General features: G+C 35.0%; 3 protein-coding genes across 11 annotated transcripts in view; 2 read left to right on the forward strand and 1 right to left on the reverse strand.

Moving 5' to 3' along the window:
• LOC127806002 (phosphatidylinositol N-acetylglucosaminyltransferase subunit A-like) overlaps positions 1-17,348 on the reverse strand; it is a 90,912-nt gene that overhangs the window by 26,706 nt on the left and 46,858 nt on the right. The gene's annotated exons all lie outside the window — the stretch shown is intronic.
• The window catches only part of LOC127806003 (protein LEAD-SENSITIVE 1-like), a 57,773-nt gene that overhangs the window by 21,944 nt on the left and 18,481 nt on the right, over positions 1-17,348 (forward strand). The window contains exons 1-4 of one of the 4 annotated variants that reach the window (XM_052342929.1): positions 7,266-7,449; positions 7,623-7,696; positions 8,401-9,037; positions 10,586-11,230. The exons of 1 other annotated variant lie outside the window; for it this stretch is intronic. In XM_052342929.1, the coding sequence (XP_052198889.1) occupies positions 7,430-7,449; positions 7,623-7,696; positions 8,401-9,037; positions 10,586-10,979 (1,125 nt within the window). In that variant the 5' untranslated portion in view covers positions 7,266-7,429 and the 3' untranslated portion in view covers positions 10,980-11,230. Of the gene's footprint in view, positions 1-7,265; positions 7,450-7,622; positions 7,697-8,400; positions 9,038-10,585; positions 11,231-17,348 lie in introns of those variants that run through there. 2 more of the 4 variants (XM_052342925.1, XM_052342927.1) reach the window with 2 other exon arrangements.
• The window catches only part of LOC127806004 (protein LEAD-SENSITIVE 1-like), a 72,699-nt gene that overhangs the window by 21,856 nt on the left and 33,495 nt on the right, over positions 1-17,348 (forward strand). The window lies entirely within an intron of this gene.

Genomic DNA, 17,348 nt, shown 5'->3' on the forward strand with positions numbered 1-17,348 from the left:
AATTATTCTACTACCAACATGACTAAAAAAAACTAGTTTTTTTAAGCATTTACCAAACACTCATCCATAGCTTGTTCCAAACTACCTATTTTCTTACTGCTTTCTAAGTTAGCATTTTAATGAATAAAAGAATACATTGCCAATATGACCCTTAAAAGAACACTTTTTACTCTATAGTTATTGGCTGGACATATAAAAGTATTAGAATATCAAGGAAATCTGTGAATTATTAATGTTGGTTAGGTTTGTTGTAGGACTCTAATTTACCTCATTTACATCTTGTTGGACCTATGAGAATCCAAAATTTAGATGGAAAACATTATATTTTTATTATTATAGATGACTATTCTAGATTCAATTGGAAATGTTTCTTGCTTCAAAAAGGTCAAATGTTTATATAATTTGAAATCTTTTGATAAAAGTATATATATATTTTAAAAAATTAGAAGCAATCATGGGGAGAATTTTAAAATGAACAATTCAAGCACTATTGTGAGAAAAATGGTATTGATCATAATTTTCTAATGTTAGAAGAAAATGAGGTAGTTGAAAAGAAAAATAGATCTTTACAAGAAATAGTTAGAATTATGCTATATGATAAATTATTTGGTTTAAGCCATTAACACTTTATGCTATATATGTTGAATAGGATTTTTATAAAGCCTATACTAAAGAAAACCCCTATGAGTTATATAGAGAAAGGAAACTAAATATTTCATATTTTCATGTTTTTGGTAATGCATGCTTTATCCTTAACAATGGTAAAAACTCTTTAAGAAAAATTTAATGTTAAGAGTGAGGAAATAATTTTTTTAGAATATTCTACTCAAAGTAAATCATATAAAGTATTTAAAAAACTCTACTGTAGAAAAATCTTCTCTAACTATAGTTGATGATACGAGTGTTGAAGTTTCAATACCTAATGAAGATTGTGATTTAATGTTAATATGCTTAAATGTTTAATGAAGAAAACATAGTCAATGAAGAGAAAGATCAATCATTTTCAAAAAGAAAAAGATGTAGAGAAATGATATTATTAGAGATCCTTCCAAAGGTATTACGACAAGAGCATCCATTGGAAATGAATGACAATTTGCAATCTTCTTATCTCAAATAGAAACATCATAAACAAAAATGTCTATTTCAAAACCTCCTTGTCTATATTTCAAAACTTGTCTCTCTGCCTTTCAAATCTAGGTTTATCACTTACAAAAAGAGATTGTCTTTACACGATTGATACCTCATCGTGTCATTTCAATAACTCACATTAGGATATAAACGGCATACTTCTGGGATCACTTCAACAAGCAGATCTGCACCCTTTCGATAAACCAGTCTACTTATCACAACTATAACAATTTCATCACGGCTAAGTCGTTCTGGAGCAGGTTTGAACACAGCTCTGTCCACGGCATTTGGTATTACAAAAACCTTTTCTGGCGATAGCCCTGACCTCAAAACTGTGTTTTCCTTACTTGTATGAGAAACACAAATGGCCCGAGTAACATCTGCTAGAGTAAACTGCAATACTTTGTTCATGTGAATGCTGCCCGCATCAGCAAAACCATAAAGTGAATGATCTGTAAATACAACTTTGTATCCCCTTGTCCGTGCATGCATCAAAACTTCATGACAAAGAGTAGAGAAAGCCTGATGCCCGTGCACCAACGATATCTTTTCCCGTTTGAGAATTGTCCTCGTTATTGGAAGTGTCCCATAAATGGTGGGTAGTGTATTCTGCATAAGGAATGGTTTCCATGGTATGTAGTAGACCTTCAGGCCTCCTGCTATATACCTCACCCCGGAACGTTTTCCATAAGCATGAGTCATTACTATGACCTGAAAAAAAAAAACACACTTTTTTGTCACATTAAAATTCGTAAGAATGTTGTTTCTTCAAACGTATATCCAACATTACTAGCCCATGCATGGCATACTAACAGGTCCTTGACATGCTTATTTTAATTTGTTAACATCGATTACCATTGATCTGCAGCTACCTAGGCAATTCTATGAAACTATATCTTATGTATTTGATCTTGAATGATGTCTATATCATTGATAATAAATAAATATTCACGTGAATAAATAGAATTGGGCTAAGATGGAGTTGGGACACACTCCAATTCTTAAGTCAAAATGAGAAATTGGGGAAGAGTGGTGGGGGAGAGATAGCAAGCAAGCCTATGTAAGAAAAGAAAAAGTTGGTAAGCTATCGCGTGTGTGTTATATATTCTAGTGATGATCTAGCCTTAATTAATAAGAGTTGTGATTCCAAGATTTCTCGACATAATCAGTTCTCTCCAACCTCTCGATATGAACGACAACGCCTTCTACGTCGTCACCGGCGGCACGGTCGATCCCCAAGTCTCTGGCGACTTCAGATTGATTATCGACGCTTCCGCCTCCAAATCAGGCTTCTCGAAATTGAGGTTTCAGAGAAGACGAACACGAAGAGAACTCCAATATCTCTCGAGTGCGCTTCTTCTTGCCGAGAGAGATAGAGAGAATCGGAGATCTTTAGGCTGCGAATTTAACGGCCAAAGATTTTTGCTTCTATAGGCAACATTGTATCGGGGACATTTTTTACGGGGCGGCTGGAGACACGTGTTATGATATGACACGTAGGACGGAGTTGGAGGAGATTCGCGGCTGACTGTTGACGTGGACGAAGTGGCGGGCTATGATTAGGCGGAGGGTGGAATCTTCTGGAAGCGGATGAAGATGCTGGAGTTTGCGAGAAAGGGGTCTGCTTGCGCGTGCCACTGTGCTTATGCGGCTGGGCGCATGCACGGTTCAGTACGTGCAATTTTTTTTTAAATTAATCTCACGTCTTTTAAATTTCGATCAAAATATTCATCACAAATCGAGATAACTAATATTTATTTTTTTAACTCTTTCTCACTCTCTTATTTATATTTTTTTTATATATTTTAAATAAAATTTTAAAATAATAATTTTAGTAATTAAAATATAAAAATTTCAAGTGATTATATATTAAAATGAAAAATTATATTTTTAAATTATTAAAAAAAGTACAATAAACTAATTAATCTATTTAAATATTATTAATTAATCATTTATATAGCGTGTTACTTACAAATATCTTCATACACATATTAATATTTTATTATATAATAAAAATTTAAAATAATAATTTTTAATAATTAAAATAACAAATATTCTTAAACATGCATGTCCACCGGTTAGGCTATATATTTTAGGAGTTTTAATATATATATATATATATATATATATTGAGAGGTGGTGGTGTTGGAGGAATAACATGATATTTGCAGCTAGTTAGGGGCTGGCAATTGGCGAAACAATCACTATGCATTAGGGGTGTTTGGGGTGATTTGGCTGGTTTAAGTCATTTTTAATATATCAAATTATATATGTAATTTTTTTATTATATTAAATCTTGTGATTTAATTTGATCAACGTAAATCGCATTAAATTACACTATATTTTGCGGTATGGTTCGACGTCGTTTTCACATTTTGTTCAAAACATGCCATAACTATTTAAACACCAAGCATAACTAATTAAAGTCATGTAATTCAAAGTAAAATAAGTTACAATCCAATCAAAATATAAATTTAAAAGTTCAAAGTTAACAACAAAACCATATGTCCGTAACATAAAAATAACACAAGAACCAACAATATAATTCATGGTCAAGCAAGCATGGGTTAATTACACCAATAATCACTTAACTTTAGATTCTGTTATTATTTGGTCACTGAATTTTGAAATGTTATATGTTAGTCATTGATATTTCAAAACTGTTACTATTTAGTCACTTAACTTTAAAATATTACATACTAGTTATTAATATTTTAAAATCGTTTCTTACCCGTCACTCGTTAGTTACTAAACTTTAAGTTTACGACTGACGGATGAGAAATAATTTTAAAATATTAGTGACTAATAAATAATATTTTAAAGTTCAATAACTAAACAGTAACAGTTTTGAAATATTAATGATTAACATGTAATATTTTAAAATTCAATAACCAAACAGTAATAGAATGCAAAATTAAGTGATTATTGGTGTAATTAACCCAGCAAACATGCTATAACTTTAACTTCATCACTAATCAAGGTTTACAATATCTATTTTCATAGTGGACTTATTTGCAATATTAAGGGAAACAAATAAAGTTAGAAAATTAAAATGTTAGGGTTTTATTTTTTTAATTTTTATATATTGTGGTGTGGTGTAGGTAGTTTGGTTAATTTTTTTTTTTTTTATCAAACCGCACAATTTATGAATTTCTCAAACCGTTCTCCCAAAAAAATCATGTGATGCAGTACGATGCAGTCTGTTTTTACAGTTTAACGATTTTTTTGAACACCCCTATCATACATGCATGGCATGGACTCCATTTCCATTATTGAATCCTTTTCATTGGCCAAATGTATTTTTCATTTAAATACTTAAAATTTTTATTATTTCAATTGTGATTACATACATAGACAAATTTATTGAGGATAATAAATTAAGTATAGTCCATAGATATAATTAAAATAATAAAAAAATTAAGTATCTAAATAAAAAAAATGGGTGCAAATTCAAGTAATTAAAATATGTATTTTACCCCATTTTATTCCATTATTACTACAAACTAATTAAGTCCTCAAAATATTACTTAAACATTCAAATTTGATATTTCTAAAGATATTTTCTATTAATATTTTGGATTGTATACTATATTAATATAAATATACATGACATCGATGCATATATTAATAAACATTCCAAATTTAAGTATTCAAATACCATTTATAATTGTACCGCATGAATATATTAAGTATTAATCAACTCAAATAATACATATACACATACGTGCATGCCACTCATGTCATATTAGCTAGTATAAAATAAGTAGTTAACCACGTGACATGGGTAGCTCAAATAAATTCTAATTAAATGCTATTTTTTTTTTTTAAATTACGCTCCATTATTGGTATCCTCAGTCACCTTACCCTTAGAGTTATACTGAGGAGATAAATTAAGGGATATGTCCAAATGATCAGGATAGTAGCCCTCAGCACCACTAATATCACTCATAAGGTTCTTCCTCCTCAGAAAAAAGTATTCTGCTTTTTTCAGGAATCGAACCCACATTAAGAACCTCCAAACAAACTTTCAGCCTACATCTTTACCACTTGGCTATGCATTTAGGGCTAAACGCTATTTCTTAGTCCCACTATCAACGTTTTTAGGTGGAGTTTTACCCAATTTATGTGTACGGATGGATATACATGGATTAATAAAGGACTTATTGGATATATATATATATATATATATGGACTAGTAAAATTGTGAACCCACCATTGTTGTCACCATGAAGGTCACTCTCAGTCTCAGCTGTTTGCTTATGGGTGTGTCCCATCCCATACATCTCTGCAAATAAACACCCATTTTGCAGAGATACGGTAATATATATGAAATATGATATTACCTTAATATAATATAATGGCATGATAGCACAATTATAATGAATATATCTTGTTCAATTTCAGAGTGTAACCTTGTTGGGCCTAAGGGGAGAAGTTTGATATGGGCTTAAGCTGAAAGCCCATTCATCGGCCTTTGGGCTTATGCCCTTTGCAGTCACTGAACATCAAAGAATAACTAAATTATTATAATTTAAATTTTTTATTAAGAAACTTTATTAGCTTCAAACTTTATATATATTCGTCTAAAATTGACATATTAAAAGAGTCCAGATACCTCTTTCCACTGGTCTTAATTTTTCTTTTAAACACAAAATATAGGGGTGGACAATATTTTTGTTTAATTGAAATAATTGAATCGAATCAATCGAAATTGTTGGTTCGATTTAATTGAAGTTGTTGGTCGATTCGATTCGATTTTTAAATTTGATAATTTCAGTTATTTCAATTTAGTTCAATCTCCGTATTACAAAAAATTAAAATAATTAAACCAACTAAAATATAAAAAATTATGTCATTTTTGCACTTTGCTATTTCAGTTTTTCATTTTTTTTAATTTTTTTGATCAGTTCAATTTTTTTATTCTTTATTTTTTTAAATTTTTCTTATTTTGTTCGATCTAAGAATCTATTTAATCGATACAGTTCAATTTTTTTTTTTTCTTTTTACTTAAGTTCAATCCATGATCCAATAAACTCAAGCACATGAGTTCATAAGTTTATTCTTTCTTTTTCTCTCTTTTTGAAAAGCTAACTGGCTGTCGTTGATCAAAGACAAAAGAAAAAAAAGTGATGAGAGAAAAAAAGAAAAAAAGTAAATAGTTATTTTATCTCTTTATTTAATTTAAAAGTGAAATATGATAAATATTTTACATAAAATTATTTTTTATTATATTTATTAAATTTATCTGATAACTCATTTAAAAGAAATCACTTGACTTTTGTTGACGTTGGGAATTAGTCGATCGTGATTCGTTTGTCCGCACTGAGAAAATAAATACGATTTTAATGAAAAAGTAAAGAAGAGAAGTGCTTAAAGAAGTTTTTTTTATGTAATTTGTCCTGAACGATGCTTAGTCCATGACTGTTCCTTTGATTATTTTGGTAGAGTAACAGTATATTATTATTCGTCCACATACAATGGTTTTCGACATTTATTTATAACATAGGGTATTTACAATTTAAATAAAATCTAAAATAGAAGGATAATATCATGAAGATAATATTTTCTTATTAGTTTTACATAATTAGGAACGGATTCAGCATTAGTAGGGATCTGATTTACCTTAGATTAGGAAAGTTAACTTTTTCTCTAACCGTTTCCGATAAATTCGTTATCTCTTCGTGATGCGAGCTAAGTATCTTGACAGCGTATCTCACAGCTTAAGACATTCTGTGATTTGAACCCAGTCAAAATAACCTTACTTTGATGTCCTCAACTTGGGACTTACTGGGTTTTGAAGAATTGGGTTGATCTACTGGACCGTTCCCATCCCATGCAGTACGACCTAGAAAATACCCATAACAACTTTTTATTTAAAATTATTCAAATAAATTTAACTATCTTTTATTCAAATAAATTTATTTATAACCTTATATATGTAAAAAATGACTCATATCTCTTAATACATTCTAAAAAATTTAATAAAAATATTAAAATACTTCACAACTTTATCTTAATTATTTAATATTTTACTTAAAAAATATTATAATTTTATCTTCCTCGTTTTATAACAAATCATAGTTCAATAAATCTCAAATATGTTGTAAAGACAAACACCCGCCGAAAGACGCTGCGTGATAGCGAAGCTTCCTCCAACACGTCTGCTCCTTAACGGCGAAGGATAGAGCCAGTCCCTTTTCTTCTGCTCTGTCGCCCCACTTCCAGACGCTCGTAATAGCAATTCTTCTTCTCTCGACGCGAAAACCCTTCTTTGGTCGATCACTCGCGCAGAAAGAGAGAAATGGGGCTGATTTCCAACAGGTATGTACGTATGCATCCCGCAATGCCTTTGATTACAAAGCAAGAAAGAAATCCCCGGTTGGACTTGGTGTTTGTAGCTTTGTTCTTCAAATGGTTTGCTGATTCGAATGTTTTTCATGTATTCGGACTTCGATGGACGAAAACGAATGGGGAAATCAAATAAATGGAAGCAGAGTGGACGAGAAGAGCCTCAAACCCGGAGATCACATCTACTCCTGGAGGACCGCCTATATCTACGCCCATCATGGTCACTTTTTTCCGTTTCTCTTGATTTGCTTCTCTTCTCTGGTTCAATCTCTTGATCTTTGTATTGTTATTGTTTGTGACATTTCTGATTATTTGGGAATAAAGTTTGTGTCGTTGACATCAAAGTGAAATGCAGTGATCAAAGAGGCTTGCTGGATCTCTCAGTTCTCTTTCTGTATTGCTTTTGCAGGAGAGCCCTTCAGTCTCCATCCATCATTGCGGCATTTGTTAAAAAATATGCATCTTTGCAATTGAAAATTCAAATCCTCGGTGCTACCATGTTTGTAATAAATTTTGATCGTTACCCACATGAAATCCTGTAATCTTGGACGTCTAGGATAGAATGCATAAGAAGAGGGCAATAGGGTTTAATTGTTTTAAATGCTTGCCTTCTTGTTAGCAATCAGAGCGCACATTCACATAGTTAAATAAAAAAGAATCTTGGACCCTTGCAATCCCATTGACTGTGAGCTTGAGGCAGCATAATTCTACTGATTTCATGATTGTTTGTGTCATTTGATGAGGAGCAACTTGTGGGTTCTTGCCCTTGGTATTCCTAGACTAATTTTTTTATCTCCATGGTCACTCTGGATGTATGAACTTTGAATGATCTGTTCCAAAAGATTTGAGGGTTGATTTCTTTGTCATCTCCAGGGGTGTGCGTTTGTGTTGTATTCATTGTTTACCTAATTTTTGTCCTTACAGGAATCTATGTTGGAGATGATAAAGTCATCCATTTTACCAGACGGGGCCAGGAAGCAGGAACAGGAACCGTGCTGGATCGCCTTGTGATGAGCTCGTTACCAGCCCCAGCTCTGGTACGCTGCTCTACCTGTACCCCGCCGGAAGAGGGTCATCATGGGGTTGTGTCCTCATGCGTGAACTGTTTCCTCGCCGGAGGTGTTCTCTACCGTTACGAGTATGCTGTCTCACGCGCTCTCTTTCTCGCGAGTGTGCGTGGTGGAACTTGCACTCTTGCTGCTTCAGATCCAGATGACATTGTGGTCCATCGTGCAAACCACCTCCTTAACAATGGCTTTCGGCGCTATGACACATTCAAGAACAACTGTGAAGACTTTGCTATCTACTGCAAGACAGGGTTACTTGTTCTGGATGAAAGAGCAATGGGGCAGAGTGGGCAAGCTGATTCATTGGTGAGTGGGCTGAATGCACTTGTTTCGTCTGTTCGATTAAAGCTTTTCACCACCACCGATGTCAATACGATGGGGGCTACAGCATTCAAAGTCTACTGTGAAAGCCGGATTGCTGCCGACATTGGGATGAGAAGCGATGTGGCTAGGGTCTCTGTCGAGGACTTGACAACAAGGCTAGAAAACAACAGGTGCACTACAGATTAGTATTGGCCTGTTTTCTTCTATGAATTAGCCTACGCATGAGTTCTAAAATTGACATATTAAAAGATTCGATAATACCTCTTTTATAGCTTTTACTTAATTTTTCTTTTAGCATTGTGCTATTTGTGTAGAAGGCTGTTTATAGAATGGTTTATGGGCAATTAAATGACCATTTTGCCCTTGTGATAAATGACCCAAACCGAAAAGACCCTAAACCATCTCTCTCCCTCCCCCCCTTTGTCTCTCTCTCGCTCTTCTTCTCGCAGACACCGTTGGCCCCAACCCTTCGGCCACCCGCCTATCCCTTCCTGAATGTTGCCCCTTCTACCGGCCACCGTCTGACGCTCTTTCTCTCATTCTAACGACACCGTCAGCCCTACTTGCTTTCTATCTCCTGACACCATCAGCCCCATCACCGTCTCTCTCTCTCTCTCTCTTTTGCTCTCACGACCATTGCCCTTACCCTCCGACCACCCCTCTAATACGACTGACTCTCTATGTCACTTTCCCTCTCGCAAACACCATGGCCCCCATCCACCTCTTATTTTCACGACACCGTCAACCCCACTCGCATCTCCCTGTCCGAACACCGTCGCCCCAGCCGTCGGCCACCCTTCTCACAGCCACCATCTGTCTCTATCTCTCTCTCACTTTGATAACACCGTCAGCCCCACCCGTTTCTCCATCTCCCAACATAGTTGGCCCCACCACTGTCTCGCTCTCTTTTTCTCGCTCACTCTCATGACTGCCGGCCTCACCATCCGATCATGCCTCTGACGACCACCATCTTTCTCTCTCTCTCTTTCGCTCTGAGGACTGTTGCCCCCATTGGTCAGCCATGCCTCTCACAACCACCGTTTCTCTCTCTCTCTCTCTCTCTCTCTCACGACTGTCGCCCCCACCCGCTGCCCAGAAACCCACAAATCCCCAAAACAAAACCCACAACCCCTCATCACCGACAGTCGTGCCCAACATCTCGCCCACCTGCTGCCCATTGCATCTGCCACCGCTGGCCAACACTCTTGATATGTAGTACTTTGAGTTTATATATTTGCCTATATCTTCACAGAATAGCATTCTTCTATGGTGATATTTCTCATTTTGAGTCCATTTACTGTGCAAAAAAAAGATACAATGGTTTTGGATTAAAGTCGTCGTTGATCTTGGTCCTCCAATATAAATGGATTTTGAAAATAGTTTTGCTGTCATACCAGATAAAATCATGCTTATAGTTGAATAATACGTGTTGAAAGGCGATGTCCAAACATGAATTTGTACCCTGGGCCGTTGGGTTTTATTATTGACAACCAATTTTTTTATGTTAGGAGAAGCATTGTAGTATGCTGCAGAGGCAATAATTTGTCAAAGTTCATTGCTCAAGTACATCACTACCTCTTTTAATAGTAATAGATATAGTAATAGTTGGCATTTGCGATCGATAGAAAATTTGTAACACTCTCTTTCTATAAAAACCTTGTTATTATGAATCTTTTTTTTCTTCTGTTGTTAATTGGAGTGCAATTTCTAATTCACAGTATTACAATGACGAGACGAAATGCAAGAGTATGTCATAGCTGTAGACGGCGGGGGCACTACTTTGCAGCATGTCCAACAAAGCGACTATGCCCATCGTGTAAACAAGGCATTGTAAAATGTTTCAAGGTGAAAAAGGAGTCCATAAACAAAGGGAGGTTGTTCAATATTTGCAGTATTAAGTGTGGATTTTGGAAGTGGGTCGAAGAAGGTGAATCAAGTGGCAGTGCTTCAGCTAAGTCTACAACCAATTTTCCCGTAAAAGAGTTATCTTGCATGTTTCAGACTCAAGCTCAAATATATGAAGAAGATGACGTGAAAAATTCAGTGAATGTAACAGTACGTAAGGGAAAAGGAAGTGTGAACCACCATGGTAAAGGAAAGGGGTTGGCATGATTGTGGTTGACACTTGAGAAATATATTTATATATGCATATATTGTGATAATTGAGTAAAATTGTATGTTATGAAAACTCTAATTGGATATGTGTTTGTAGTGGTAAAATTAAAACAAGTATTTATAGAGATATTTCATATATTTCGTAAACTGTATGTCACGAAAATTAAGTTTGTAGTGGTAATTTGATGATTATTTCATAATTTTTTAATTTACCTGCAATATGAAGAAGTTAGGTAAATGGAAGTCCCTTTGGATACCAAAGATTGAGCGGCCAATCAATATATTTTTGCTTCATGCAAAGTTTGTGGACCAAAAGGTGCTATACAGCACAAAACTTGAAGAAAAGCACGAGAAATTACATGTTTTATTTATTATTTATTTGTAATTGTAAAGAAATAGATATGATATTGTTCTTACATTTTTATATAACTGTTCTTAAAATATAATATTTTTTTTATTCTAGGGGTATTTTTATCACTTCTTAAATTATTCTACTACCAACATGACTAAAAAAAACTAATTTTTTTTAAGCATTTACCAAACACTCCTCCATAGCTTGTTCCAAACTACCTATTTTCTTACTGCTTTCTAAGTTAGCATTTTAATGAATAAAAGAATACATTGCCAATATGACCCTTAAAAGAACACTTTTTACTCTATAGTTATTGGCTGGACATATAAAAGTATTAGAATATCAAGGAAATATGTGAATTATTAATGTTGTTTAGGTTTGTTGTAGGACTCTAACTTTACCTCATTTACATCTTGTTGGACCTATGAGAATCCAAAATTTAGATGGAAAACATTATATTTTTATCATTATAGATGACTATTCTAGTTTCAATTGGAAATGTTTCTTGCTTCAAAAAGGTCAAATGTTTATATAATTTGAAATCTTTTGATAAAAGTATATATATATTTTAAAAAATTAGAAGCAATCATGGGGAGAATTTTAAAATGAACAATTCAAGCACTATTGTGAGAAAAATGGTATTGATCATAATTTTCTAGTGTTAGAAGAAAATGAGGTAGTTGAAAAGAAAAATAGATCTTTACAAGAAATGGTTAGAATTATGCTATATGACAAATTATTTGGTTTAAGCCATTAACACTTTATGCTATATATGTTGAATAGGATTTTTATAAAGCCTATACTAAAGAAAACCCCTATGAGTTATATAGAGAAAGGAAACTAAATATTTCATATTTTCATGTTTTTGGTAGTGCATGCTTTATCCTTAACAATGGTAAAAACTCTTTAAGAAAAATTTAATGTTAAGAGTGAGGAAATAATTTTTTTAGAATATTCTACTCAAAATAAATCATATAAAGTATTTAAAAAACTCTACTATAGAAAAATCTTTTCTAACTATAGTTGATGATATGAATGTTGAAGTTTCAATACCTAATGAAGATTGTGATTTAATGTTAATATGCTTAAATGTTTAATGAAGAAAACATAGTCAATGAAGAGAAAGATCAATCATTTTCAAAAAGAAAAAGATGTAGAGAAATGATATTATTAGAGATCCTTCCAAAGGTATTACGACAAGAGCATCCATTGGAAATGAATGACAATTTGCAATCTTCTTATCTCAAATAGAAACATCATAAACAAAAACTTCTATTTCAAAACTTCTTTGTCTATATTTCAAAACTTGTCTCTATGCCTTTCAAATCTAGGTTTATCACTTACAAAAAGAGATTGTTTTTACACGATTGATACTTCATCGTGCCATTTCAATAACTCACATTAGGATATAAACGGCATACTTCTGGGATCACTTCAACAAGCAGATCTGCACCCTTTTGATAAACCAGTCTACTTATCACAACTATAACAATTTCATCACGGCTAAGTCGTTCTGGAGCAGGTTTGAACACAGCTCTGTCCACGGCATTTGGAATTACAAACACCTTATCTAGCGGCAGCCCTGACCTCAAAACTGTGTTTTCCTTACTTGTATGAGAAACACAAATGGCCCGAGTAACATCTGCTAAAGTAAACTGCAATACTTCGTTCATGTGAATGCTGCCCGCATCAGCAAAACCATAAAGTGAATGATCGGTAAATACAACTTTGTATCCCATCGTCCGTGCATGCATGAAAACTTCATGACAAAGAGTTGAGAAAGCCTGATGCCCATGCACCAATGATATCTTTTCTCGTTTGAGAATTGTCCTCATTATTGGAAATGTCCCATAAATGGTGGGCAGTGTATTCTGCATAAGGAATGGTTTCCATGGTATGTAGTAGACCTTCAGGCCTCCTGCTATATACCTCACCCCGGAACGTTTTCCATAAGCATGAGTCATTACTATGACCTGTAATAGAGTTGTATGTTTTTTATATTCTGTTTTGTATTGTAATAGCTTACATTTGTACTTTCATGTTTTGTGGCGTTTCTGTATTTTTTGTCTCAAGGACATTTCTGTAATTTGTGTATTAGTTTTAGGGCATATTTAAGGCAGAGATCTCTATCAATAAAGTGGGTCAGTGAAGCCTTTAATTCTCGTGTGTTTCTCTGTTAGATTTCAAGCTCTCTGTTATGGTATCAGAGCAAACCCTAGCCTCCACCTCCGTCGATTCTTGTCTTCATCGGTCTCCGACGCTGTGAGTTCTAGGTACGCTTCTTTTCCTTCCTTAATCGACGACGCTGTGTGTTTTTTTTTTCGGTGTCGTTGTGGATCTCCATTGTTCGGAGTTCTGCAAATCGGTATTACCGTCTTCATCGTTTTCCTTCATATTTTTTTTAGATCGCGAACCTTGCGATCTTATTCCGTCACTGTCTTCATTTGTTTTGCTATCTGATCGATTGCTCATACTTGTTCTATGGCGACTTCATTTCCCGAAATTTCTTCTCCATCACTGAGCACCTCTGCTGTTGACAATGCCTCGAGTCCATATTTCCTACATCATTCTGATAATCCTGGATTGCTGCTAGTATCTCAACCGCTAACCGGAGACAACTATGCGTCGTGGAGCCGCGCCATGCTTATTGTTCTCTCGGTAAAGAACAAATTAGGTTTTGTTAGTGGCTTGATTTCTCGGCCACCAGGTGATGATCCTCTTTTCAATTCCTGGATCAGAAACAACAATATTGTATTTCCTGGATTTTAAATTCTGTTTCTAAAGAAATATCTGCAAGTGTGATATTTTCTGAATCTACCTATGATATTTGGAATGATCTTAAGGAAAGATACCAACAGTCTAATGGTCCTCGGATATTTCAGCTTAGGAGAGATTTGATGAATCTAACACAAGGTCAGTTATCTGTTAGTGCTTATTTCACAAAACTTAAGACCATATGGGACGAACTTAGCAATTATAGGCCAAACTGCTCTTGTGGAAGATGCTCCTGTGGTGGTATAAAGGCTTTAGCAGAACATTATCACACTGAATATGTAATGTCGTTTCTGATGGGCCTAAATGATTCTTATGCACAAGTTCGGGGACAACTGTTGCTAATGGATCCAATTCCTCTCATTAATAAGGTGTTTGCCCTAGTTACTCAAGAGGAAAATCAAAGGAACATTTATACTGTTGTTAATGATCCAGTCACATTCTCTGTCAAACATGATAATAATAGGCCCAATCAAGGTAGATCTCAAAAGAGGGAAAGATCCATATGTAGTCATTGTGGTTTTACTGGGCACACAATTGACAAATGCTATAAGCTTCATGGATATCCTCCCGGGTATAGGCCTAGGCAGAGAAATGTTACATCTAATCAGATCCCTTATAACCAGCTGAAAAATCCTATTGTGAGTCAAGTTTTTGAATCAAATTCTAACTCCTCTCAGAGTCAGGGTGTTGAAGGTTTTACGCAGTCGCTAAATCCTCGGCAATATCAAAATTTGTTGAGTATGTTAAGTTCACATCTCACATTTGCTAAGACTACAAGTGCAGATCCTGCTCCTGAGGCCTCCACTTTGGATCAGGCTTCAGGTATCTATTTTTCTGTGTCTGTTGGCTCTTTACTTAGTGACCCTCAATATTGGATTTTGGATTCGGGAGCTACTAGTCATGTATGTTTTTGTCTATCGTCTTTTGTTGAAGTAAAACCTATTCAGAACACTTATGTTACCCTTCCTAACCATACACGGATCTCAGTATTCTATATGGGTTGTGTTCAACTTACCTTAGATTTGGTATTAGACAATGTCCTTTATGTGCCTCAATTTAAGTTCAATCTCATATCTGTCAGCGCATTGGTTAAAAGGAATACAATGAGTCTCAATTTTGCTCCTCATGCGTGTGTTATTCAGGATATACGCACTTTGAAGATGATTGGCAAGGGTGACTTGGTTGGAGGCCTATATGTCCTTAAAGCTGGAACTGATATGTCAGTTAGTACAACTGTAAAATCTGCTCATCATGCCATGGTAGCTAATGTTGTTAATAAAACCACATGGCATAAGAGACTAGGACACCTTTCTTTTAAGCGAATGGAATTAATAAAGGATCAGTTACATTTTCATGATGCTAACAATGATGTTTGTTCTGTGTGTCCATTGGCTAAGCAACGAAGGTTATCTTTTGTCTCAAATAATCAATTGTCAAAGTGTGCTTTTGATTTAATTCATTGTGATACTTGGGGACCGTATCATACACCTACATATGCTGGACATACATATTTTCTCACATTAGTTGATGATTGTACGAGGTTTACTTGGGTTTTCCTTATGAAACATAAATCTAAGGCTAAGACTATTGTTCCTAAGTTTTTTTCCTTGGTTGAAACTCAATTTAACAAGGTGATTAAGAAATTTCGGTCTAATAATGCCCCTGAATTGAAATTTGCTGATTTTTTTGCCTCTAAGGGAGTCATACATCAATTCTCCTGTGTCGAGAGACCTGAACAAAATTCTGTTGTTGAAAGGAAACATCAACATCTTTTAAATGTGGCTAGGGCACTCTGTTTTCAGTCTCGGGTTCCTATAAAATTTTGGGGTGACTGTGTCCTTACGGCTGCATACTTGATTAATAGATCTCCTACCCCTCTTTTACACTCCCAAACCCCCTATCAATTGTTGTATCAAACTCCCGTCGACTATTCTTCATTTAGAGTTTTTGGTAGTCTATGTTTTGCCTCTACCTTGCCCTCGCATAGATCCAAATTTCATCCTAGGGCCAAGGCTTGTATTTTTATTGGCTACCCACCAAACATCAAAGGCTACAAGCTGTATGATCTCACAGCAAAATCTATTTTCATCTCTCGGGATGTTCAATTTCATGAGCACATATTCCCCTTTCATTCTATAACCTCTTCTGATGAGATATTGGACCCATTTCCTGATCTTGTTTTACCACTTCCTGTACATGAACTTGCTGTTGAACCATCTCCTTCATCTTCTAATCATCGCCTTGATCCTGCTATTGATTCATCTTCATCTCCGTCCATCTCTCCCATTCTCATCCGTAGGTCTTCTCGGGCTACTCGACCATCTACTTATCTACAAGACTTTCATTGCAGTCTTTTATCTCATCACCCACCTCTTTTGACCAACACCTATTATCCTTTACATCATTATGTCTCTTATTCTAAACTTTCTCCTACTCATGGTTCTTTTCTTCTTCAAGTCTCCACTGATTTTGAACCTCAATACTATCATCAAGCTGTAAAGCATGCTCATTGGAGAGATGCAATGAAAGCTGAATTAGATGCCATGCACCTTAATAACACTTGGAGTGTTACCTCTTTGCCTTCTCACAAGCATGCTATTGGGTGTAAATGGGTTTATAAAATTAAACACAAATCTGATGGTTCTATAGAAAGGTACAAGGCCCGCTTGGTAGCTAAAGGATATACACAACAAGAGGGGTTGGATTTTCTTGATACATTTTCTCCTGTAGCGAAATTGGTGACTGTTAAAGTTTTACTTGCCTTAGCTGCCAGCCATAAATGGGTTCTTACTCAATTGGATGTGAATAATGCTTCTCTTAACGGGGATCTTTTTGAGGAAGTCTATATGGACTTACCACTTGGGTATAAGCCCTCTTACTCCGTTGGTAATAAGGGGGAGAAATTAGTTTGTCGGTTACATAAGTCTATATATGGGCTGAAACAAGCTTCCAGGCAGTGGTTCTCAAAATTTTCTCAAGCTATTCTTCAATTTGGTTTTACACAATCCAAATCAGATTATTCCCTTTTCACCAAGGGTAGTGGTTCTTCATTTGTAGCTCTTTTGGTCTATGTGGATGACATCATACTTACAGGACCCAATCTTTCAGTTATTGCTGATTTGAAATCTTTTCTACATCGTCATTTTAAGCTTAAGGATCTTGGTCGTTTGCGTTATTTTCTTGGTCTAGAGATTGCACAATCTGCCAAAAGGATTTTCTTCTCTCAAAGGCACTACACT

This window comes from Diospyros lotus, chromosome 7, assembly GCF_014633365.1.
Source record: "Diospyros lotus cultivar Yz01 chromosome 7, ASM1463336v1, whole genome shotgun sequence".
In the NCBI taxonomy this organism is placed as follows: domain Eukaryota; kingdom Viridiplantae; phylum Streptophyta; class Magnoliopsida; order Ericales; family Ebenaceae; genus Diospyros; species Diospyros lotus.